At 51.0% G+C, this 24,039-nt stretch overlaps 9 protein-coding genes across 9 annotated transcripts; 5 read left to right on the forward strand and 4 right to left on the reverse strand.

Annotated features, from left to right (window-relative positions):
* The first annotated feature begins 852 nt into the window (after positions 1-852).
* Positions 853-2,757, forward strand: BDW70DRAFT_103608 (D-arabinose 1-dehydrogenase (NAD(P)(+)) ARA2). The gene has a single exon (XM_073734349.1). The coding sequence runs from the start codon at positions 1,269-1,271 to the stop codon at positions 2,649-2,651; it is 1,383 nt and encodes a 460-aa protein (XP_073599536.1). The 5' UTR covers positions 853-1,268; the 3' UTR covers positions 2,652-2,757.
* BDW70DRAFT_103607 (DUF323 domain protein) lies at positions 2,758-5,737 on the reverse strand. Its single transcript, XM_073734348.1, has 6 exons — positions 5,343-5,737; positions 4,609-5,288; positions 4,344-4,559; positions 3,125-4,288; positions 2,984-3,065; positions 2,758-2,930 (listed from the first exon to the last, which is right to left on the reverse strand). Exons 1-6 carry the CDS (start codon positions 5,636-5,638, stop codon positions 2,864-2,866), a joined length of 2,505 nt encoding a protein of 834 aa, XP_073599537.1. The 5' UTR covers positions 5,639-5,737; the 3' UTR covers positions 2,758-2,863.
* A 3,294-nt stretch (positions 5,738-9,031) lies between these two features.
* Positions 9,032-9,547, forward strand: BDW70DRAFT_156882 (putative antigenic thaumatin domain protein; the record flags this gene model as incomplete). Its single annotated transcript, XM_073740256.1, has 1 exon — positions 9,032-9,547. One exon carries the CDS (start codon positions 9,032-9,034, stop codon positions 9,545-9,547), a length of 516 nt encoding a protein of 171 aa, XP_073599538.1.
* Positions 9,548-10,842: 1,295 nt separating this feature from the next.
* BDW70DRAFT_170831 (MIP/aquaporin family protein) lies at positions 10,843-12,721 on the forward strand (the record flags this gene model as incomplete). The annotated part of the gene is made up of 3 exons (XM_073743032.1): positions 10,843-10,878; positions 10,932-11,094; positions 11,130-12,721. 3 exons carry the CDS (start codon positions 10,843-10,845, stop codon positions 12,719-12,721), a joined length of 1,791 nt encoding a protein of 596 aa, XP_073599539.1.
* Positions 12,722-12,852: 131 nt separating this feature from the next.
* On the reverse strand, positions 12,853-13,938 carry BDW70DRAFT_129652 (uncharacterized protein). Its single transcript, XM_073735649.1, has 3 exons — positions 13,839-13,938; positions 13,656-13,730; positions 12,853-13,571 (listed from the first exon to the last, which is right to left on the reverse strand). Exons 1-3 carry the CDS (start codon positions 13,845-13,847, stop codon positions 13,419-13,421), a joined length of 237 nt encoding a protein of 78 aa, XP_073599540.1. The 5' UTR covers positions 13,848-13,938; the 3' UTR covers positions 12,853-13,418.
* Positions 13,939-14,413: 475 nt separating this feature from the next.
* Positions 14,414-16,030, forward strand: BDW70DRAFT_156885 (uncharacterized protein; the record flags this gene model as incomplete). Its single annotated transcript, XM_073740257.1, has 2 exons — positions 14,414-15,160; positions 15,215-16,030. 2 exons carry the CDS (start codon positions 14,414-14,416, stop codon positions 16,028-16,030), a joined length of 1,563 nt encoding a protein of 520 aa, XP_073599541.1.
* Positions 16,031-17,761: 1,731 nt separating this feature from the next.
* On the reverse strand, positions 17,762-19,318 carry BDW70DRAFT_129655 (DUF92 domain-containing protein). Its single transcript, XM_073735650.1, has 4 exons — positions 19,066-19,318; positions 18,764-18,987; positions 18,323-18,689; positions 17,762-18,273 (listed from the first exon to the last, which is right to left on the reverse strand). The coding sequence occupies exons 1-4, from the start codon at positions 19,249-19,251 to the stop codon at positions 17,953-17,955; spliced, it is 1,098 nt and encodes a 365-aa protein (XP_073599542.1). The 5' UTR covers positions 19,252-19,318; the 3' UTR covers positions 17,762-17,952.
* A 1,148-nt stretch (positions 19,319-20,466) lies between these two features.
* BDW70DRAFT_156887 (uncharacterized protein) lies at positions 20,467-21,944 on the reverse strand (the record flags this gene model as incomplete). Its single annotated transcript, XM_073740258.1, has 4 exons — positions 20,467-20,612; positions 20,660-21,051; positions 21,104-21,224; positions 21,902-21,944. The coding sequence occupies 4 exons, from the start codon at positions 21,942-21,944 to the stop codon at positions 20,467-20,469; spliced, it is 702 nt and encodes a 233-aa protein (XP_073599543.1).
* Positions 21,713-23,619, forward strand: BDW70DRAFT_129657 (uncharacterized protein). Its single transcript, XM_073735651.1, has 2 exons — positions 21,713-23,409; positions 23,468-23,619. Exon 1 carries the CDS (start codon positions 22,243-22,245, stop codon positions 22,888-22,890), a length of 648 nt encoding a protein of 215 aa, XP_073599544.1. The 5' UTR covers positions 21,713-22,242; the 3' UTR covers positions 22,891-23,409; positions 23,468-23,619.
* Positions 23,620-24,039: the final 420 nt, after the last annotated feature.

The raw sequence follows: 24,039 nt of genomic DNA on the forward strand, positions 1-24,039 counted from the left end.
CGGTTGATTCGGTTGCCCAACGATGTAGAAGCTGTAACTGTGGGATGCTTTCCCTGCCTCAAGAACCCGATCGGCAATTACTACAGATGATCTAAGTCTAGCACGTGCCTGTTCGGCAAAATCGAGGTTAGATCAGGAAGGAAACGTGATCCGATCCATACTGGAATCCGATTCACTATCGATCGGCGATAAGGAAACTATCTCCGACAAGACCGCCCGTTCGAGGGTGCTCGCAGCGCGATGCTGGCAATCTGAGTGTTTACTCTCCTGGCGGGGTCGAAACTAGGACTGAGATATCTTCATATGGCAAGGAAGATCCTCCGTTACCCGATATCGCAGATTTTAAAAGGATTTCTCCGGCGCTGGCCGCCCGAGGGAGACAGCGATTTTGCCCCGGCTGTGGAATGTAAAGAGGAGACTAGGAAATAGTCCCTTCTGGAATAGGTCGAATAACTACGTCGTGCGGGGAGGCATGCAGCGCATCCAAGCGACGAACCCTGAGTGCAGATGGCTGGGGAATTCGCGCCCTGGATGGCGTCTTGAGCTTGCATTGCAACGGAGTATGCTAGGCAGTATCCCTCTTGATGGAGGACTTCTTCAGTCTTTGAATGATTAGTAATTCTGCGCCTCTAGACCCAACTGGTCTCTGTCACATTAGTGGTGGCCATTATTGGTAGGTACGTGATATTGGACTCTAAGATTGCGCTTAAGCTGTTGAGAAGCCTGGAGATTAGTTTGCCGCTCAGGATAGATAGGTAGTGTACATGTATGGAAAAGAAGGCAAAGCAATTTTTCATTTTCTGCTCGCATCATTGATGGGTGTTGTCTGTATCGTCGACTGCGGGGTTGAGTCCTGCATGTAAGGTTCATCTGATAAAGTGATAATACACAAGATCGCCACTTCCGTCCGCATTGGGCTGTCAATCAAACCTCGACCTATCCATGACAGTAACCGTCAATCCTCCACAATCCCGACACTCAACCGCCCACACTCCTCTGGTTTCCATCGCCATTCGTCCTTGCAGTGCGTTCCCGTCATGCTAATCGGGTCCAGCCATGGCGCCATCCGGTGGGGATCCTCCCTTCTCTCGGCTGGAGTTTTAGTCAAAGACCAAAATATTTTGCCCCGCGGCTTCCTTATCAATTGTGAATTCCTCGCCCTCTCCTTTTGTCCTTGCATATCCTGCGAAATCCCTCATCATAGCGAGTGCATAGCGCCGCTGCCACTCCTTTTCTAATACCTGTTCTACCTCTTTGCTGCTTCCGCAATGGCCGGCAACACCCCCCGCGTTCCGTTATCGGCGACCCTCCCGCCGCTGATAATGGGCACCGCGACCTTCAACTCGCAGTACAACGAAGACCCCTACGCGCTTCCGACGACGGAGCTGGTGCACCGCGCGTTCGCCAGTGGCGTCCGTGCCTTCGATACTTCTCCCTACTACGGCCCCGCAGAAGACCTCCTCGGCCGCGCCCTGGCCACAGACTTTGTACACTCGAATTTTCCCCGAAGCTCGTATCATCTTCTCACCAAGGTCGGACGGATCGCCGGGTCGTCGTTCGATTATTCTCCGAAATGGGTCAGGAAAAGCGTTGCCCGGAGTCTGCGTCGTCTTCACACCGAGTACCTGGACGTAGTATACTGCCATGATGTTGAATTTGTCTCTCCTGGAGAGGTCCTCGCGGCAGTTCGCGAGTTGCGCCGGATTCGTGATGCAGAGGGTACGATTCGCTATGTGGGTATTTCCGGGTACCCCGTTGATGTGCTGTGCGACCTGGCAGAATTGGTGTTGCGCGAGACCAGCGAGCCGCTTGATGTAGTCATGTCCTACGCCAACTTTACCCTGCAAAACACACGACTTCTGACGCAGGGTCTACCCCGTCTTGTCGCAGCTGGCGTGGACGTTGTCCCGAACGCATCCCCTCTCGGCATGGGTCTACTGCGAAGAAAGGGCGTGCCAATTGGCAGTATGGGCGATTTCCACCCTGCACCAAATGGCCTTCGGACAGCCATCCGCAACGCCGCAGAGTGGGCAGATACCCAAGGCGAAAAGATTGAAGTTATTGCAATCCGCTTCGCGCTCGAGTCTTGGCTGCGCGACGGTGCAAAGGCCGGCGCTCTCGGTCCCCCTCTCGCGCGCAGCCCTGACTCAGACCCGAGCTTCCTCTCCGCTGCAAACATGGGCACGGGCGAACGGCTAGGCGTGAGCGTCATGGGCGTCAGTAACATTGAGGAACTAACCGAGACTCTTCGTGTCTGGCATAGTATTGTCGACGGCCTCGAGAACAAAGACGACGACGCTGAGGACTTTGAAATGGTGGCAAATGCGTCCACCGTCCCCTCTGTACCCAGCGCACCAGCTATCCTCACACCCTCCGATGGTAACATCACGGACCGCGTGTGGTCCCGCGAGCGCCGCAGCCGTATCCTATATCTTGCAAAGGAGATCCAGTCTATTCTCTCCCCTACATGGGTAGATTATACATGGCCGAGCCCTGGTCCAGACTTCGTAAATACCTTACCAGCCAACCATATTGCCGCACTGAATGAGCAACCAGAGAAACCGGACAACAACAATGCTATGATGACCCCTCCCTTGGATGCGCAACAACGAGAGCTCGAGATACCCGCGGACAATGTTCCGTCTCTATGAGTTTTAACGTTTTTTCTCATGTTTTATAGAGCATTGGGCGGGTTCGATTTCTTCTTCTCCGCGGTTAAGTAATCGAACACAAAACCCTATGCAGAACCAAGATATTATACTTCTGTTCAATACCCAATTGTAATCAGGTTCAGCCGTGTCCAAAGGTTCTTCTATCTTCTCTAATTAAAAAGCTACCCTACGTTTGGACGCAGAATGTGGTCTCAAACGTCCCGTACAAGTCGCGCTCCAGCCCATGGGTAAGGATAATTTCGTTGATACCAGTTCACACTAAGTCTATATTAGCCTGTTGTCCATAAACCGGATACAATAATGGAACTTACAACGTCGTCCTCCCTGCAATCCGCGGATGAGTCGCCCAAGAACCACCGAGCATTATATTATGCTTTCCGTCGAAGAAGTCGGCTAGGAAGAGAATAAGTCAGTGAATGATGCAGACGAGTGTGCCTAGAAGGAAGACTAACAAGTATAGCCTGGGTAAATCTCCATGGCTTTGAACCCATTGTGGGGCTCCAAAGGTGACGAAGTCCACTCCCAAACGCCGCCGAGCTCTGCGTGGCCGGCCAGTTTATCGCCATTCTGGATCACGGGCATGGGATGCCAATTCTTGAAACCGACATTGCAGGTCGTGAGATCGATAAAAACTGGTGGGGAGGATGCGGATGCGGCGGGCGGGAGGACGGGCTGGGCTGTGGAAGGGGCGATTTTGACGGTGCCGTTTCTGAGATGTGGTTTGTGGTAGCCATTTTTGAGTCCGTTGCTAGCTTCGTCCGCGGAGCCGTTTGTAACAGTATTCTTTAGGCGAGCTGAGTGTGCATAGATGCTTTTGGCCTCCTCGAACGTCGGCAGGCGGCAATTCATCCATGAAGCGTATTGTTGAAGCTCGTCGTAGGACGCAATGACTGGCCAGTCCTGAGCTAGCTCAAGTGGAACGGGGCCGAAGACCGTGCGAACAGAGAAGTCGGTTAGAAAATCCTCAGCTGCGGTGCTACCGTTTGCAACTCCATCTGCTTGGTTGGTCATAATCCAGGAGGCAGGCCACCTGTGAATATGGTTCTTCTGAAGGTACCGGGCATATTCACCATTGGTAATGGGCCTCCCTTGCGCTTCAAATGGATGTACCGTCACAGTGCGCTTAGGTATTTCGTTATCCCAACCGAATGTTGACGTTGGCATTAAGTCCTCTGAACAGTCGAGCCCGATAGTTAGGGTTTGCTCTGGTATAGCGAACCATTCGTTCGGTTTCGCATTTTCTCTTGCGTCAAGGAATATCTTCTTGAAATCCGGCGCCTGATTAACCGGCGGAGGAAAGACTCTCTCACTCTGGATCAGCATGTAGAGGAAGGTCTCCAAGTGCATTGCCTCGTGCTCAAACCCGATCCAAAGGGCTTCACCCAGCGTTCTGTCCTTGGACAGGCCAGATATCTCGAGTGTGGATCGTATCCTGTTTCTGACCCGGTCTTGGTAATCTAGGATTTCTAAACGAGATGGCCACTCGTCCGGAATTTCACTGTGAGAATGGCACTTTTCCGGGTCGTCAACGTCGGGGTCGATGCCGCGCTCAAATATCAGTTGATATGACTTCGGGTCTGTAGGCTTGCCACCCAAAGCACGGGTCAAGTGAATATCTAGAAGCTTGAGTAAGCAATAGCCCAATTGAAATCCGTCTGTGATAGAACTCACCAGCGAACGTGGGAATATGTCCTAGGTAAAATATTAGAGAGTTTCGTAGTTTGATCGGCTTTGAAAGCAGCTCTTCTTGTGGGATCATTGCTTTGGTGACGATATCCCATGCGGTCCACTGTGCCTGAAAATCGTTCAGACTGGGAATAGGACCAGCAGCATACTGGGAGGGCCGCAGCGGTAAGTCTAAAGCTGCCGGCTGCAGAAGATGTAGATCTGTTCCCATGAGTTAGTATGTTTCTGTTACTTGATTAGATGTACGTACGGTAGTCCTCAGAACCGCTTCCAAACTCAGCGGCTTCTATCAGGCCGGCGTCGTGCCACAGCTTCTTGCGTGCTTGGCACCCGTACTTGAAAGCCTCCTCAAAGATGATCTTTTCACCACGCCTGAGCAGCACATCACCGACGGACACGTCCTTTGTTGGCACATAGAATGCCTGGTGTCTACCATTGACGGCATCGTATTCGGTAACAACTTCCCATTCATGGGGTCGAAAGACCTCGCGCCCCAAGGTTTTGTTCGCATTGGCAAGACCATTCTCGTAGAACTTTCGAGTGATCCCAGCTGAATCGTTGTAGGCCTTGTATACTCTGTCCGGATCTTCACAAGCATCGAGGCCTATAACCATCATGTCTGACGGTTTCAGCAGAGTAGCAAATCCAGCAAGGAAAGCCGCTGCGTCTGGCGGACTGAAGTTTCCTAAGGAAGAACCCATGGACAGAACAACCGTCGGCCTCTCTCTGTTCTTCGGGTCACTCAGCCAAGTATGAGCATCGTCATACGTCCCGTGAAGGCCGTGGAACCCAACACTTTTGTATTCCTCAAGGGAGACATTGGAGAAAGTGCGTTCAAGTTCGGATAAAGACAGATCAAGGGCGTAGTAGTCTACAGGCTTGGCAGCCCGCTCGAATTCCCGGAGGAGGATCTCTATCTTTCGGAGGTTGCTGTTGCAGGTTAGAAAGTAAGTATTATAAAGGAAATAATCTCAATAGACGTACCCACTACCGAGCTCCAGAAGCTGTGCGTTGCTCGGAATCTTTTCGACCAGACGTCGCGAATGTGTTTCCAGCACCTCAATCTCGGCGTTTGTCAGATAGTACTCGTCCAGATACGTGATCTTTTCGAACAGCTTGAGTCCTTCGGAATCGTAGAGTAGCATGGTAGGTAATGAACGCCGGGTCCCGTTGGGAGGGTTAAGGCCTTTCTGGATTTCGTTCACCAGCGAGTACTGCATGTCATTCCCGCGGATGTCGACTATGTCAACGCGCTTGGGCGATAAGGCCACTGGACTCATGTTGATAATTTTGGCAGACGAACGGAGGTTTGGTAAGGAAAGTATAGCAACAGACGCAGGTAAGAGGTCTGATTACAGACAGCGAAGGATAAGGGAGATATTATATGGAGCTTCCCAGATAGAGAGGGGTAAATGGGGGGTTATTTCGAAGAAGAGGAGAGGAATGGACTGTTTGCATGGCAGAGCATCGTGAAGAATTCAAGGGAAGCAGGTACGGCATCCGCGGCAGCTTGGAAATAGCTTCCCTGCTTGTTGCATCCGCTCCAGTGCCCGTGGAAGTTTAATCCAGATCAGCCCGGACTGGGTAAGATACGACCAGCCCACACTGTGAGCGTCATTAGATTGGACAGAGGAGGAGATGAGTGACATCAGGATACATGGAGTCTCCTGGTTGTATCAAATCGAATTGTCAATCGAAATGCATGTCAATAAATAGGCAGCCGAGCCCCCGCACGGGCCTGGCCAGATGAGGCATCGTGAGGGGGTTACTCCAGTCCAGAGCTTGCCCTTGGCTGCAAAATGGATCTCCGCTGACCTCGAGCTATTCTTTTTATTGGCTTAGCTACTTCTCAGATGGCCTGACTGAGCCGCTGCCCGCGGGCCTCGCGGAGCTCTGGGTGGTGACGTAGGACGCGCATCAGTTCATGTTTGCATGATTTGTACGCTTTGCATGCTTTACATGTCATGTATATTTGCACCTGTTTGCGCCGCTTGAATGCCTTCATTTATTTCTTAATTCTCAGGCACCAATCTGGAGGCGTTAGGAGCCCCTCACCACCAGGCCGACTTTGTGCCACATCAACCGATCACAGTTGTATAGGAATCTCAGTTGCTCACCTTAATCACTCAAGCAGTCCGCTATTAAGACTATCATACTCATTTTGGCGCTCTTTTTTAGCGTTTACACTCTTACATCCTCTACCCTCCGCATTAGAGACGTCTCTGCGTCGTGCTTACCGATGTATCCTGTAATACAGCAGAGCAGATGCCCAAGTTACTTCTCCGCGCCGGGGGTTACTTCTTACCTAGTAAACATCTCAAATAGTCGTCGTCCATCTAACATCTATGTTGAAGAAAGTCAATACTCAGTGCGGCAGGCGTCGGAGTTCCACCCGCACGCTGGTAGCAGCCTTGGAGAGCGCTTTTTCAACAACCAGTACGGCGGCTGTTGAGTGTCTATGAGCGGATTGGCTGGCCAATTGCTAGAGCGGCTTATAAAGGCCATGAAAAGAGGCCGGCCAAATCACTTGTAGATGAGTTCGAGCAGACATACTTTACACTGGCAGACTCTACCATACACCTCCAGGGCACATGGATGGATGCTCCAAACGGCTTTCGATCCAGCGCTCGGTGAGCAGCATACGATTCCCCCCAATTAGGTAGTAACAGGAATTATGCCTGTATGCGGGGCCAAGTGGATGAGGGGCTTGCTTATGACTCACATAATGCTGGTTACACTGCTACGCACTTTCAAATCTCTAACTGCGGGAGCGGGAGTGAGGGGCAGCATGGTGCTCTGTACCTGGAGCTTAAGGCCTACCCATTACCCCTCGTCGGGCTGTAGTGACTGCATACCAGAGGGAGGATAGACTTTAGTAATTGGTGCCCAGTTTTATAGCTTTCCTATAATGAGTACATCTCGAAGCCAATAATAGAGTGGATGGTATCTACTCTAGTGCAAGAGTTGCCTTTAGCGAGGGGCAACCTGACCGTCAGCGCAGGATAACAACCACGACCTATACATCTGTCGACGAATCTGTGAGACTATGTATCACCGACCTTTGAGAACAATTTGGAAATCCTCCAGTAGTGACTGATCCGGACTATCCGAATTCATCCGAATTCACGGTTTATTGGTGTTCTACGCAGACGCCTCAGAAATCAGGCATCAAAGCCAGCAAAGCAACGCCGTGTCGGCAGCATGTGACTTCGTTTTCTCTCACCAACACAACACCTCCAAGTCCCAATACTGACCTCGTATCCGAGTTTCTGTCATGTTGTGCTTCCTGCAGGTACCTGTAAACGCACTTTGGCTCACGTCAGGTACGAGTTACTTAACCGAATAAGTCCGAGCACTGTCCAGGATGATGCAAACTTTCCAGCTTTACGAGGCGGCTGCGAATGAAAGCTATCCACATCGCATCCATCAGGGTCCAGAGCGGAGCTCTACTAAGCAGCTCGACGAACGGTGAACCCGACTCATCTCGCGGAAATTCCTATTTTGTTCCCAGGTTGGACGGCATGACGAACCTTTCCAACTGCCGAACTTCCCAGGCTTTCGTGGGGTTGTTTACTTGAAATAGAGTGGCGGCGCCTTCACCATGGTCGAAAAAGGATGTAACCACGGCAGGGCAGCTATATACCACTGCGGATTTTGTTCGGACAAATTTTCTACAACTTGCTTGGAATCCTGGTGTGCCAATGACCAATCGGTCTAAAGAAAATTATCCATGGTTTTTGCATGAGTGCTGTCAGGATCCCCAGGAACATGCTGGGTGTGATTGTTCGAACCGGTCCTTCGGGAGGGTGGCCACGAACGCTGACTCGGCCTCGCCCGTTACTGGATCCACCGCAAACTGCCGAGCGCACTGCGACACTGTACCATTCTTTTACTCTCGATTACTCTACCAACATGGCCCAAGCAGCCTGAACATTTATTATTCTGGGCTTTTTGCTCTTGTCTTCGGTTCCCAGTTGTCGGGATAATCCAACCTTGAACACAGCAGTCGCGAGATATCCCTTTCAACAGTGCATGCATCAAGGACCTAACAATGACACATCTTTTGCTCAGCCCAGGCTGCCTAGCAATCTAGACCGGTCATCGACGAGGGTGGATTCGCGGCTTTGCGAGATTTCTTTTAGCGTCAGCTCAAGCAAGTGTCAGCCAACGGTTTCCAGGTTCAAACAACGTGGATCCAGTCGCTGAGGCCAATTGTTTTATGATTGGCTGGAACATCCAGGTACCAAAGTTTCTACTCCACAAAGGATAGCTTCTAATTGGCACTCGGAGATGATTCTGTGCCTGAAATCGACGCTACTAACGTGGCGCACACCAACTCCATCAGAAATCCAGCAACAGTGAATCTGATGCCTCACTCTTCTGGTCCACCGGGCGTGGCCCAGCTCGTAAATTCTTGACAACCGCCCACCGAAGTTTCGGCGAGAACCATGTAGCCAAACAGGCGGGGATAAATACCCTGTCCTCCCTCATCCTTTCACTTCTTCTCTTTCTGCACCAGAAAGCATTCATTCCTTGAACAGAGGTTGAACCTCCCACAGTCCTTTGACAACCACATTTTTTTGTCTGTAGATCAGACCCAGTCAATCCTTGATATACTTATCAACCTCGTTCGTCCAGTCCACACGACAGACAATCACAACCACTCTTTCAGAATGCTCTTCAACAAGATCATCAGCCTCGCTGCTACCCTGGTCACTGCCTCGGCCCTGCCTTTCGCTCCGGCGCCCCGCAGCATCAGCGGCGGTGTCACCCTCATCAACAACCTGTCCCACGACCTCTACCTCTGGTCCGTCTCGGCCACCGCCTCGCCCATGGTGACCTTGCCCGCTGGCCAATCCTACCAGGAGACCTGGCAGACCAACCCCACTGGCGGCGGCATCTCCATCAAGATCGGATGCTCTGAGGATGGCTCCGACGTGCTGCAGTACGAGTACACCAAGGTTGGCGATCTCCTCTTCTGGGACATGTCGAGCATCGATCTGAGCTCAGACTCGCCGCTCGTGGCTGCCGGCTTCGATGTCAGCATCGATGACAGCTCGTGCGACACCGTCACCTGCGCCCCCGGCGACGTCAACTGCTCCGAATCCTACCAGTACCCTGACGATCACAACACCCGTGCCTGCTCCAGCAGTGCTGCTTATACCCTCATCCTGGGTACAGCGAACTAAGCAAGAAGAAAAAATCGTCCTTGTAACGTCATGTCACTCTTTCATTTCCTGGCGTTTCTTGGACCTCCACGACCCGCATATAGGCAGGCCCTCGCCCAGGCAGGCGGTCTTACGACTCATGACGGATGCGCTCTAGTAGCGCTCACGGTATATATGGGAACGGAACTTGGCGCATATGAAGGATATACCAGATACCTAGGGTTGGGATAGATTAAAAAATGCACAACTTTATACTAGCTCATTAACGACGTCTACTGTAGCCATCGTATGCATAGCTCTAATATTTCTCCTGACATTTATTAAGCAACTTCTCTTGCAGGACCTGGGTTTCCAGCAAAATCTCTGACGCGATTGGTCAACTAGAGTGAGCTCACCGTTGAATGGTACCTAAACAGCGCCTAGCGTATTTCTCCCTGGACCCGAGAGTAACAGGAACATACCATTGCTGCGATGCTCTTGGTTATGCCACCATCTCATTTTGGAAGCCATATGTCCAGGCGCTCACTTGAGACAATAATGAAACATGCCTAACACATCGTCGTCACCTCTGACGAACGCGGGGTCAGATTTTAGCACAGCCACGGCGCCTGGGACTTCGGGAAGCGTCTCATCTCGAGTTGAGATGTTAGCATATCGCCTAGCATTTATCGAGCTGGGTCCGTAAACATCCGTCATCAAGGATATACAGCATACATTTTTTTTTTGCATTATTGTATCGGGTGGCCGGACATCTTATTGAGGTACATCATAGTAACGTCGCCCGGCCGATCCTGCTCCACGCTGCGGATTAACGCAACGCCCCGACTAGCCGCGGTCACCTCCCGTACTTGGGCCAGGAGACTGGTCGATCGGAGCTTGTTTTTCAATGCTCCAGTCTGCCATCAAAGATTTAAGATTATTCGTATTTGTTATTGAGTATATTATGATTTGCGTTGGGGAATGTAAACATCTTCAGAGATTGAGGCTTGAGTGCTTAGGTATTGTTCTGTTGGCTGATGTCATCGATCGATGAACAGCCGGCTTACCCAATGGGGAAAAGAATATACCAGTCCAAGCTGAGCAACTCCACTACGCTGGACACTCACCGGCTCACAATGGAGGTATTGCGTAACTTCGTATCATCAACGGCTACACTATCCGAGTCGGGGCTCGGAAGAACCTATGGCGGAGATTGTGTTATTGCCTCTGTTCTTAATTGCTGCTTTACTTTAGAAGCGTACCTTTCTGTCCCTGGTTCCATCCATGGCTCAGATACACCATACAGCACGAGCGTGAAGATTGAATCAATTAACAATATGGCGGACAGGGCGCCTTCGAGACCAAGAGCTCAAGTAAGATCCACCGTACTGCAGTTGGGTATAGCACTGATATCCCTAGTCTGAAGCTGCCAGACTCCGAGACGAAGAGCGAATGCAAGCCCGCCCTTCACCAACCCGCAGCGTCGGGGGTGGTAGACGACCATCTGGACTGGCAACCGAAGGCTCGGGCCTACGTCACCGTAGCACAGGAATCTCTCGACGAAGCCGCACAAATCGTGTATCCAGCTTGTCATCGCGAACGACGCTCGCCAACCGCACAGGAGGCAACTTCACTTTTGCCGGGCCAGAGGAGACGTCTCAGCTCCGAGCGGCACATGAGCCCTTTGTACATCCAGGATACACCGACCTCAACCCCGAATATGAGCAGCCACCGAACACGAAGCCGGTATGGAGTTTGGCGAAGCCTCTGCCCCGCGTCGTAAGGCCGGGGATGGTCCCGACGAAGGAGGAGATTTTGCAGGGTCGTACGACTGAACGGCCGCCATTGCCGGCAGAAAACTCACAGAAACAGGGGCTGGATGTCGATCCAAATGAGTTGGAAGCTGGCCGGATCGAGAAGGCTGATCCGAAGAAGATGGCGGCGCAGGTGGACGACGCGCGAATACAGAGGGAGAACAATTTTGTGAACAAGATTCTGACCGGGGACGTTGGCACGTCGAGGATATCTCGTACCTCGTCAACAGCAATCAGACGGCCTTCCGGCGTTCAAATTGAACCGCGCCCATCAGAGCAACTTTCCGCAGTCCCAGAACGTGAGGGCCACGATTCCTCGCACTCGCCCCCTGACGACACAGGTGGTCATGACCTAAGTGATGAACCCCTCCAGGACGTACACATCCCAGAGGAGCCCCCATCACCTGAGATAAGCCCCGATCAGCTCGATTTCGATGAAGCTGCGTACCCGGAGGACCTGCACCCGCTCGTCCAGGATCTCGTCGAGGAAGAAGTTCACAACAATCACACGGTCTGGAGCGTCATCCGCACACACCACCGCGAAGCCCTCGCCGAATCTCTCGCAGTTTTCATCCAGCTCACTGTCGGCCTCGCCGCAGATCTCAGCGTCACCCTCGGCGGGACCACAAACCCCAATACCACAGCCTGGGCGTGGGGTTTCGCAGCCATGATGGCAATCTACATCTCCGGTGGCGTCTCCGGTGCACACCTTAACCCAACCATCACGTGTATGCTCTGGTTTTATCGCGGATTTCCCAAGCGGAAAATGCCAGAGTACTTTGCGGCCCAGTTTATCGGCGCGTTTGTTGCCGCGCTTGCGGTCTACGGGCTGTACCACGACTCTATAAATGAATATCTTTCCATCAGCACAAGCGGCACAACAAACGTCCTCAACAGCTTCGTCACATCTCAACGCAACCCCTGGATCAACCCGCAAACCGCCTTCTTCAACGAGTTCCTCGGTACAGTTGTGCTCACTGTGACTGTACTCGCGCTAGGCGACGACCAGAACGCGCCACCAGGCGCAGGAATGAACGCCCTGGTTGTCGGGCTAATGGTGTACACGCTGAGCATCACATTCTCCTATCAGACTGGTGCTGCATTAAACCCATCTCGTGATTTCGGGCCAAGATTAGCACTTCTAGCACTGGGCTACGGAAGCGACCTCTTCCTCAACCCGTACTGGTTCTATGGACCCTGGGCAGGCAGCTTCTGTGGCGCCTTTATTGGCGCCTTTCTTTATGATTTTATGATCTTCACTGGGGGTGAGAGTCCGGTGAATTACCCGTGGGAGAGGACTGAGAGGGCGATGAAGCGGAGTAGGGAGAAGTGGGGGAGGAGGTTAAGGAGGGGCTTTAAGAGGCAGAGGAAGGGCGGGCTTGAAAAGGAGGTTGCTGTATAATAACAAGGTTGCAAGGCAAGCCGCCAAGTGCCGAGTCAAGGGCATTAGACCAGCATCATAGCGCGTACCCTGTCAATGTTCAAGGCAATAACAGTAAATGAAGGATGAGAGAACCCATCCAGCTAGCCACCGGGCATTATGCTTCTATGCCTTATCTAGCAATAAGTTACGGGCAAGGTACTCTACATACCCACTCCCTACGTTGGTATCTAATGTAGAGATGAGCCCGCTAGGAACACTGATCGAATTAAGTAGGCAACAATCCCATCTGCAGGTTGCTCCGCAAGGTGCTTAGGAAAGCATTCATGTGACTCGCTCATTTCTCACCTTGGGCGAGGCACAGCACCCGTATTTTGGGACGCACCTACTCCAAAGCTACCTTCTGCGCAGGGTCGTGCCTTCTCAAAACGATAAGTATGGTACGATATTGACCGCCCAACTGAAGTTAATCGAGAGAAAGAACAATGCAAATGATTAGATTCCGCTGCTCGGTACACAAGCAGACACCTAGACCAAAGGCAGGTAGGCAGGTGGTGAATAGGTAGGTATCTCGCGCTCAAATCGCTCAGTTCAGTTCAGGCAAATCCAGTCCGATCCCAATCAAGTCAAACTCCTTAACACTCCTTTCGAGATTTCCAACGCGGGCTCACCCGATGCCGAAACAGGCAGGGCAGGTTAGGCACGTAGGCAGAAGAGATCATTTCTTGGGCGCATCTACAAAGCCCGGGAAACAGTCTTGCAGTGTCTTGTTGTGCTTGTTCGCCGCGTGCTCAGTGAGCGCTGGACCCCTCGTGGTCTTGAGAAATGTGGCGCGGCATACGACGCACTGGATGTCCTTTGCAGCTTCATTCTACATACTCATATTAGGCACCGGACTCCCTACCGGATGGCAAATCAACGAAATGGAGAGGGCTTAAAAAGAAATGCAACATACGGTTTTTAGCTGCGACTTGCCGCCAGACTTGGCGTCTTTAGCGTTACGCTCACGCTTAGAGGCGGCTTTTGCTCCCTGGAGTTTGCACTTTGTCAGTTACCTAAGCGCAAGACGGTGGACTTATCCGGTAGATCATGGTGGAGTAGGTCTGAAAGAACTAATTAAACTAGGCAGATGACTTACGTTACCCATTCTGAATAATCTGAGTGTAGATAGGTCTTAGAAATGCGGCAAGTAGGGTGAGGACCTTGAGGTGTTGAGGTGTTTGCTGTGTTGAGTAACGTGGGGGAGGTTTTTTTTTTCTGCTTTATCTTCTCCTGCAATTTTCTGTCTTTTGCCCCTCGCGGTCGGCGGCCGGCTATCCCGCTTTCTGTCTAGCTTGTTCCTGGCCTGGGCGCTGGACCAGACTTTTACCATTTAGTGCGATGTTTTTCTATAGTACTGAGACGACTGCAATGTTAGGTGCAATGTTAGGTGCAATGTTAGGTGCAATGTTAGGTGCTAGATACATTGTGAATTGAGGTTATAAAGTACAAAGAGAATATCCGGAAGAGATAAAGAGATGTTTTCTTCATGCTAGAGACTTCAACAAAGAAACTTTCGTACAAAGTCTGATTGAGATTGTATTGAACGTACTATTCTTTGTCTGTAGCATGTTAAAAACAACCTCTCCGCACTGTCTGCTCGCCCATCGATTTATCTCAGAACCATACCAAACCATACCGTAACATTTGAATACCGAAAGAGCGAACACAAGGATGTCGTCTCCTTCCAACATCTCCAACCGTCGCACCCGCTATAAGGGCCTGCGCACGGACTCTGACATTGACAGTTACCCTGCTCAAGACGACTACAACTGGGACCGCGAAGATACTCACTTCCTCCCCCCTCCCTTGTATCTCTGCAATGGCAGCCGCACTTCCAGCCCCGACACAGAGTCGGATCTCGACGACGACGCGATCTCACCAGGAAGTAAAGAAAACCCCTTGCTCGATTTCGAGCTCCTAAACCGCATTCCACATCCACCTACCATGCTCACGCAGCTGCAGGAGGTTGTAGAGGAGCTCAAGGCCGACCCCATCGAACCGATTCTGGAGCAGCTGAACCGAAATATGGAAGTGGCCAAGATGATTGGGACTCTGTTAGATGTTGAGGCCGCGCTGTTGAGAGGGGACGCAGATACAGCTGAGAGAAAGACAAACTCGGCGTGGTCTATTGCGACGAGTCTGGATGATGCGGAATACCTTGAGCGGTGTGATGTTCTTCTAGGGCTTGTAGCAAAGCTTAGAGCTTTGCAGGAGGAGGAGGGGGATTGGGTGGATGAGGCAGAAGGAAATGGGAAAGAGGTTGAACGTCTGGCTGAGCAGGGACCTGAACAAGAACAGCGGCGTCTTTCTGGCTCAAATGCTGCGTCAGGCGAGGTCCTGGCTGTTCTCAAGGAGAAGGGAATAGCAGAAGGTAGAGACTGGGACGACGACGACGACGAAGAGGACGATTATGTCAAGGTACGTAGTCAAGGCGCTGAACAGAGAAACGAATTCGGCTTTAATCCTCGCCAGCTACAGTCGCCTGTTCCACTGAGGGAGGATGAGGAGGCTGAAGAAATGGCTCTTCAGAGGTACGGACCCCGCCCAGCATTCGCTAAATCCCAGGGCTCCCCATCGTCATACTACACCGAAGACTCACCTGAAGATGATCTCGCCGTTGAGGCTGAAGCCGACGCGAACAGCCTGGACTCCTCCAACGAACGCACGGTCCCCAAAACACTAATCCGCAAACGAAAAAGCAGACTCATCGCCCCCTCAACCACCCTTATGTATACACACATCCACAAAGCACAACGCAAACCTTACACCCTCACCCAACCACCCACTCCCGGACCCTCGCGTCCCAAACCCTGGACTGCCTCCAACGTTAACCCCTCAGCGGACGAAGATTTCTACCGCGTCTTCTGGGACACCCATTCCAGAACCCTTTTGCTCCAGCAGCCGATTCCCGACTGGGACATGTCCTGGCTTGCACGGTACGAATCCTCCGCTTTCACGCTGCCAAAGACGCCTTTCACCTTCCGTTTTCCGCTCCCCATGAAGTACATGGCGAGTCGCATCCGCAAGACCGCCATCTTCCCACGACAGGAGTGGGAGTTTATTCCTAGTCCGGTGGAGTGGAGAAGGTTCTGCGAGGGCGTGACAAACGGGGAGAGAGTGACGATGGGCTTCTTAGGGTGGGAACGCGAGCGCATCGAGGACTTGATACAGGAGGAAAAGGTGGTGAGGGCTTTGAGGAGCATACAGAAGGGGAAGGAGGTGAGTGGATATCTTTATAGACATGCAGATACGCACCACAAGATGGTGGGAGGGAGATCTGTTTACTAAATGAGTGATTCCAGGTGGGAAAAAATTAAATTATGAGGTGGAAGCGGCCATGGTTGAAGGACGAAGACGGGTACGAGCCAAGGGGAGAGGTGAGTATGTATTTGAGGATGGGTTATGAGGGGATATTTACGGAGATGCTTAGGATGTGGGTGGTAGAGCCGCTTAGTGGAAATGACAAGGACGAAGATGAATGAAGTTGGCACTGGGATTTTCGCTCTTGGCCCAGTCTGAAACTACTCCCTCTTGAGTCTTTTCTTCTCCTGCGCCTGTTTGCGGAATCTGTACGCCAGTGTCCTGCGTGCTCTTTGGGCGATGCTTATGGAACTTCTGGGCGCCTTTATACCATAACCCAGTATTTTATACATGAGTCTTGATAGACTGCTCTCGGCTTTTGTGTTGCACTCTATTCTTGTAGATATCTTTAAGAGTTATAAGTGGTGAGGTTGTCGTGGTTGTTATTTTGGATTATATTTATGCTCAGTAGGAAAATAACTACTAAATATCCATCCAGGGCTTAAAATATATGCACAGCCAATATTACCTAAGTAACTTCAGCTCATAAGATGATGCGTCCCGGATCCGTATCTACGGCCTAAATGACACTAGCTACATGCGAGTGGAGGTTAGGGCTTGGTGTCCTTGACTTAGGAGCGAACCTCTAAGACAAGCCTATAAAAGTCTGAAAAAGTAGGACACTCCTTTAATATATAGTCCAAAAGGTAAGTTAGATGGCGTCGCCCATATCCCCCTACCTTTAACCTTCCTAGAATACCCTACTAACCAGAAATTCGCCCCGGCCCCTCTCTTCGCATTCACACTTTCCCCATCTTTATCCCCTATCCTCCATGGGTCCCACTTATCTTCACTCTTCCAGATCCTTACCAGATCCTCCCCTTCTCCTGCCAAAGCGCCACTCCTACTCGCTTCCTTGAAAGGATCTCACCACTCCCAGTTCTTTATTGAAGTGCGCCGTCATCCAAGCTGCAGCTCCATCCCTATTCTAATCCGAGCCAAAACTGAAGCTACGCCGCTCAGACCTGAATGCCGTTGCTGCTGTCTCGAGCGAAGCCTCGCTGTGTAGAGAGCGAGTCTGAGCTCTCGAGCATGAGCGAGCCAGACGGGTCTGATTTTCACGTCGCTGATGACCCTATCCGCAGCGCGACCTCTTGAGCTTCGTCGCTGTAGGAGGAACCCAGTCGTCTGGGAAAAAAGAGGGCATCCTGCGAATAGGTGTGTGATAGTTAGATTCATAGGTTGATAGGTGGTGGCCGTACAGTACGTACATTATTGCCACTTTCCCGTAGCGGCAACGGCATATAGCCAGCCCAGGAGATGCTTAAGATTGCCAGGGAGTTGATATTTGTTAGCGAGCAGTAGGAGGCTAGACTTAGGGCTGTAGGGGAAAAGATGATTGCGCTGGGGTTTGGGATAACTGGGAGTCCCTAAAAGGCATAATCGTAAGAATGGATAAGGTATCTCGGTAGATGTGCAAGGACGGGAATGTAAGAGTTGTCTGAATGCTGGATGCTTGAAGTGGAAGCCCGAGAGCTGAGGCTTTCTGAGAACATGGGAACATGAATGCGAAGGTTTTTCTGGATAAAGTGTCCTTAAACGTTGTTTGACGGTATTGACTCTGAAGAGCCTGCTCTTTCTTCTGAGAGGTGTAAAAGTAAGACAGAATTATGATACTCCGATGTGGTGGATGTATACGAGGCGGGATAAAGATGATAGGGCTTGGCCATGCAGCTTGTATGGGATTGTTTGAAACTGGGAACAGAAACCACCAGATTCCCGGCTGTCTAGGAAAGCCCAGCACGTTACGTAAGACATACACGCTAACAGACTAGGAATAAAGCCAAGTATACCAAGATTTAAATTCAAGCTGGCCTGAAGATCCAAAATCTGCTGGGTAAGTGATCAGCTCAAACAAAAGCATCCCAAAATGACAGATCCCAAACATAGCTAGCCACCACCATAGCCCCTACGCTCATAATCAACGCCATCAACACATTAACCGCGTTGTTATCCAAAATGTCGTGTCCGCTTTCAACACGACGGCTCTCATGATGTGTCTCTTCTCCGTGTTCCGTTCCTGTTGACGTCCCCGTAGCCCTGGTCCCCTTGAGCGCGACCGTATTCGCCGCAGTCTCTGTGTTGCGGAGTTGGGCGCCCGTTGTGCCAGCGGTCGGACGAAGGGTCTCTGCTGCGTTTCCAGGTTTTGTGGACGATGGGTGAAGGAGGACCTAGATCTGTTAGCGAACTCAAGATCTCGTCATCAGAAGAGGGCAGTACCTTCTGGCCACCAGTTCCCTCAACGATCTTCCCACTCCGCTTATCAACGACGCTAGCCTGGAATAATCCGCCCAAGACACTATCCAAGATACTCCCAAGCCCACCCCAGACCGTCGTCGCGAGAATCAAGATTATTCGGTCCTGCAACGTACTCTTGAAAGAGCCGCAGAAAGGCAAAAGAACCGCAGAAGTGACGGCGATTGTGAATGCCCCGAACAAACCAGCAAGTATTCCTGTCCCCGTGACACCGCCATTTGTACCCGGTGGAACGACGCGCAACGTAGGCGATGTGATGAGGCGCGGTTTTGATTTGGAGAGAATGCCTAGCTCGGAGGAGAATGTGTCGGCCGCGACGGCAGCATAGTTACTACAGAGCCGGGAAGAAAAAAGTTAGCATCACTCGTAAAAAACAAAAGACAAATAGAGTTGGTGCAAACGTACGCGACAATCCCAACGACAAGCAAATCGGCCGTATGGCGCCCGTTTGAGAAACACTCCGCCGTCGGACCACCCGCTTTGTTATTTCTTAGAACCCAGGCGTGGGCCAGACTGAGAACAGTAGCAACTATCGAGTTTGCAAGGACCTGGATGTGTGTTCGAGCACCTTCACCGCCGTGGGAGCCCGTCGCGGAGAGGGTGAGCTGGGCTTTGATGTCATGTTTCACCTGTGAGAGGTTTGATCAGCGACCCGACACAATAAGGGACCAGGAGGAGGAAAGGGGAGAGAGAAGACGGGAAGGTACCTTCGTGGCTTTCGTCCCGCCAAGATAGAAGACTAAAAGCAGGAATAGCGGTAGCGACCATGGATTGACGGCGTGCGCGATAGCTGTCAGAGCTGCGACGACGATGCCGAAGGGCGTCAGCGACTTGCGGGACCAGGCGCGGTGGACGAGAGCCGCGATGATCGGGACGGAGACGACGGGTTTCATTGCGAGGTGGATTAGATTATCGAAGAGAATTAGGGATTATCGAAGAGAATTAGGGAAGGAAAACCATGGCGGCCGTGTGAGTCTTGGGAAATAAGAGCTGAGGTGAGGAGTGACAAGCGCAGGTGGGGCAGCTGAAGCTATCCGGAGCTTGTCCGCCGATCACTAAGCAGCCAGCATGAAGCCATCTCAGCTACTTCATTACGCTCAACTCTCGATAGCGGCGTCTATAGCCGGATTGTATCTTAGCTGTATCTAGTTTCAACTCGTTAGCTTTTCTTGGCTGTGCTCGACAATGCTGTAAAGACTGCTGTTGCGGAGAAATATAAGGACAAGATATATATATTTACGCCTATAATTAGAGTGTTGCTTTTAATCCCGAGGTCAATAAGGTCCAACCATAGCGTTAAACGGGAATACCCTCCAGATAGAGCCTCTCAAACCGCATAGTAGATCTTAGTAGCTAAGTATACCGTCGAGGAGTGGAATATAATAGATATGGAGAAGGCGTTGGTGGACGCAGAACGCTTCTTGAAGTGATGAGGTCTGTCAAAGATAAGATGTGATCTAGCACTAGTGCTGATATATTTAGATATACTTGGATACTATCATCTAGGCGTCAACTCTGCCAGTTGCAATACAGAATGGAAAGTAAAGTACAGATATTGGTATAGTATTGATCCATGCTGCTGCAGGCTGGGCTCACGCAATAGTAGTTTATTAACGCCACATATCTCCATGATCCAAAGAAAAAATAGAATGGTTTCAATAACTAGGCTGAAAAGTGGAGGCTCGCGCCAATGCTACTTTTAAAGGACTCGAAAAGCCCATTCTCAGCACAGTTCCTGTGGCTATAAAGTCTAGCAATCAAAACCTCCTGTTACTCAGTCATCGTTGCAAGGATAATCTCCAAGTCAGAATTGACATCCCGATTCGCAAAGGCCTCCTCAGCACTACACATTGAAGTGTGTTGTGTCCAGCAGCGCGGATATTTTCTGTTATGAGCCCTGCATTCTCAATGGCCTGAAGAGTTTCATAGCTGGAAAGACCGGACATGCTCCATCCGGGTTTGCCGCCGTTTCTGTTGTAGGAGGTTACCCGTGTTAGAAAATATGCCAGCGTTGGTTAATAATTATCAAAGCACAGGCTGAGACCTGTTCCCCGGGATACTAAAGGGAGGGAAAAGAGGGGCGCGATGGCTCAGATGATGAGGATAACTTACGATGCCACGATACCGAGCGCCTCCAATCCACCCCATGCCAGCACAGATTCTCCCTCCAAGGTCGTCCCCAGAGTATCCAAACCTGGGGGAACAGAGAACTTATAGGGGACGCAGAGGCTCGTCCCGCTTGCATTGCGCGCATCTTGACACGAGTTCGAGGCATCGCCGTTCAATTGGACCAGGTAGTACCTCTTTTCCTGGAAGCAGGCCTGGTGACATTTGCAGTAGAGTCGCCAAGGTAATCGGAGACGGGATTGCTGTTGTCGCATGCAAGACCGTCGGTGTCTATCACGATGACCCTCTGGCCGGACTTTTGCCAGACTAAGGGGATCACGTATGCATAGAATGATTTCTCGATGTAGGCCTCCCGTTCCTCGCTGCTTATTTCGTCCTCAACCTCGTTGCCTGCAGTGGAGCCTTCAATCAATTTACCGTCTTTCATCATTTTTGTCAGGAGGGTGATTGTGCTGTCTGAGCCGTTGAAAAGGGCCCTGCTGGCCATCTCAGTGGAGTTCTTCCAACCTCTCCAGACATCGCCCATGTAACTCTCAAATTCGATTACATCGTCCTCATCCCATCCGCTGTTGAGACCGAAGTTAGCTATGTATAGACTGATCAACGATAATGGCTTACTAGTCTCCGGTGTTGCTGTCCTTGGCGATGTTTACCCATGAACCCACTGCAGTATAGGTAAGGTCTTTAGCGGTGTCCAACCGATCCGGGTGTGCTGTGAAGTACTCTAAGGCTTTGAGATCTGCTTGAATTTAGTGACTAGCAAGACCAATTCTAAGGGGAGAAAGCAGAAACAAATAGGGGAGAAAACAGAAAACAAACCTGAGCAATAGAACGTTGTCGAACCCCTGCATTGTAAAGAAGGGAAAGAATGATGCTTTACAATGTCTGTCCGACTGTACTAGGGCTACGAATTGAGGGCCATCTTATAGTACGGCCAGACGGCCGTCCGGCCCTTGACAGAACAATCAAATTGGGAGAACCGTTCAATCCCATGCCTTCCAGCAGCTCATGTGTATGTCTATTAGCAGCTAGCAACAGGAATAGATTGTAAATGACGCGTTCAAATCAGAGAGAGAACTGACATGGCCAATAACTGAATTCTCTCCGCTGCAAGTGTGTTGGTCCCCAACAGTAGGCCATCACCAGGAGTATCTACCTTGCTAAAGTCTTTGATCAAGAAGCATCCAGCTGATTGGTGAACGTCTAGTAGACTAACAGTAGCTTGTCGCTAGCTTGTTGCTAGCTTGTGTCCAGTTCGTCCCGTCAAATAACTGGACAATCTCCGGGAATATCTTGGCAGTGCCTAGGTCATTTTATGAGAAAGTCTCCGGTGGACGGTGAAGAATGATCAAAGGATAGTATAATAGTCATGGTCCTGCTACTCTCTGATTGTTGCTTTCTGATGCCCCTGCATACCCTGCAACCGCCGTCCTTCGGCCACAATAGGGGCACACCACATTCATATATTCATTTATTCCTTCTACCAGCCGATTCAATACTCTTCAGCATCTCATTAGAGAAGGGGAAACAAGGAATAAAGAAAGAAAGAACAGGGAAAAGGAAAGACAGGGAAAAATGACTTCTCTCAGTATCATCTTCCTTGCTGCCCTCCCTGCCTGCTGGGCAACCTCTTCTCGAAACTATACAACTCCTCAGAAAATCGAGCTTGACCTCGTCTTCCCCAGAAATGCCACTTTCGCCCCCACCCAGCAGGTCCCCTTACTCTGGGGCCGCAGAACGCTAACTTCGCCTGGAAAATGGCCATGAGACTGAGCTGGCAGCTCGAGCGCATCGACCAACCTCTCGGCCAGACAGAGGAAGGAACATTCCCCCGTCAGAACTATACGGGCGCGCTGCTGAACTATACCGACTCGGAAACTGCCCCGGCCGACCCTCTGTTCCTTTACTACTTCCCAGAGCCGCTTCGCAATGGAACAGCAGGCCAGTGGAAGCTCTCCTGGAAATTCGGCTTCGAGCTCACCTGTTCGACAACGAATGTCAGCGAGCTATTCTATTACCAGTTCGACCATTTGCAACCCACCGAGGTTATATTCTCTGTTGAAGAAGGAGGAGAATCAGCGTCTTTCGACAGGCTGAACAGCTCATGCCCGGACAGCAGTGTTTCAACGACATACGAGATCGTCGACTACAAGGCCGTGCGTGACAACTGTCCAATCCTGAACAAGACGGCTCCAGAGGCGACTCCGTGTGCGTTAAAGTTCAATCAGAGCTTGGTGGATGAGATGAACGCCGGCGCGGCTTCGAACTGCTCAAGCCAGGACTGGAATGTTTTCAGCAATACCTGTCAGACTGGGGAAGGAGCAGGTGTTACTAGTCTCCTGCGCGGGCTGGAGATGCTGATGCCTATGGTCCTTGGTGTTTCATTTTTCATTGTTGCCTCGTAATATAGCCATGTTCAGTAGTCAGAGTAGTCAAGTTCGCATTTAGCCCAGAATCACATGCTGAATTCAATCCCACGAATACGAAGGATAGCCCTTTCCGTGGCCTTATTATCCAGATCTTTCAATGGCTTTATCCCATTCTGGCCAACAAATCACCAGTTGCCTCAAGCGGCTAAATATCCAGAGGACGCTGTACTTATGCAAGGCCTGGCTCGTTAAATCCGACATCGGAATCATGACACCGAAAACAATTTCTGGAGTGGTGGTTATTGGTGACAATGGCTGTAGGCAACCGCCCCATTTTCGCGTAGCGCTCAGGAACTAACCTCAATTATCGGCAAGACAAATCTGATCAGCCAATCCATCAAGGAACGTGTTGAAGAGGGGTACAAATCAACCATCAGCGCTGAACTGTACCGAAAGCTAAATTTCCGGCCGCCGCGCAGGGACTATTACATCGGCAAAGAGGACAAGAGAGAAGTGGAACGGGAAGAGGATCCCGATATTGTAAGTTTCGAGACCCTACGAATGTAGACCGTTAGAGAGTGTGTATACCCGACGAGGCTGGGTATATGCTTGCATGTCCGTTATTGTGGCTGTGTACTCGGCTACTTCAATCCTCTCGCTCAAAACGGCAAGGTCCATTATGGCTGAAGCGCACGAAAAGACATTCGATGGCAAAGTCTTTCTGGTGGGGATTCCAGCTGATGCAAAGGACCAGGTGGAGGCTATACATGAAGACGGAGAAAGGTTAGAGAGTTCGGGGTTGGTTGATTTGATTTGATTTGATTTGATTTGATTTGATTTGATTTGATTTGATTATTTAACGTCACTCGGCGGATCACGGGGCCCACGTGATCTGCGGCCTCCCAGGGGGCATCTGGACGTGCTGTCTAAACAGAACTCCCTAAAACTAGCTAGATACAGGTTTGAAGCAGCAACTATGGACAATATATGTTGGAAATGAGCGGAAGAAGCATCCGGCGCTACCCTGGCCAGGTCTTCGAGGGCAGATGCCCGTTTTGACTACCTATAGATTGGGGGGAGGGGCCGTACCCTTTGTCCAGGTAGATGTGTGGACTGTCGCACTACCAAGCGCTCCGGCGGGCCCAGTTCGGGCATATGTCCTTGAAAAAGGATGATTCTTGCACG

This window comes from Aspergillus foveolatus (assembly GCF_047715535.1).
Source record: "Aspergillus foveolatus strain CBS 279.81 unplaced genomic scaffold BDW70scaffold_6, whole genome shotgun sequence".
NCBI classification, from domain to species: domain Eukaryota; kingdom Fungi; phylum Ascomycota; class Eurotiomycetes; order Eurotiales; family Aspergillaceae; genus Aspergillus; species Aspergillus foveolatus.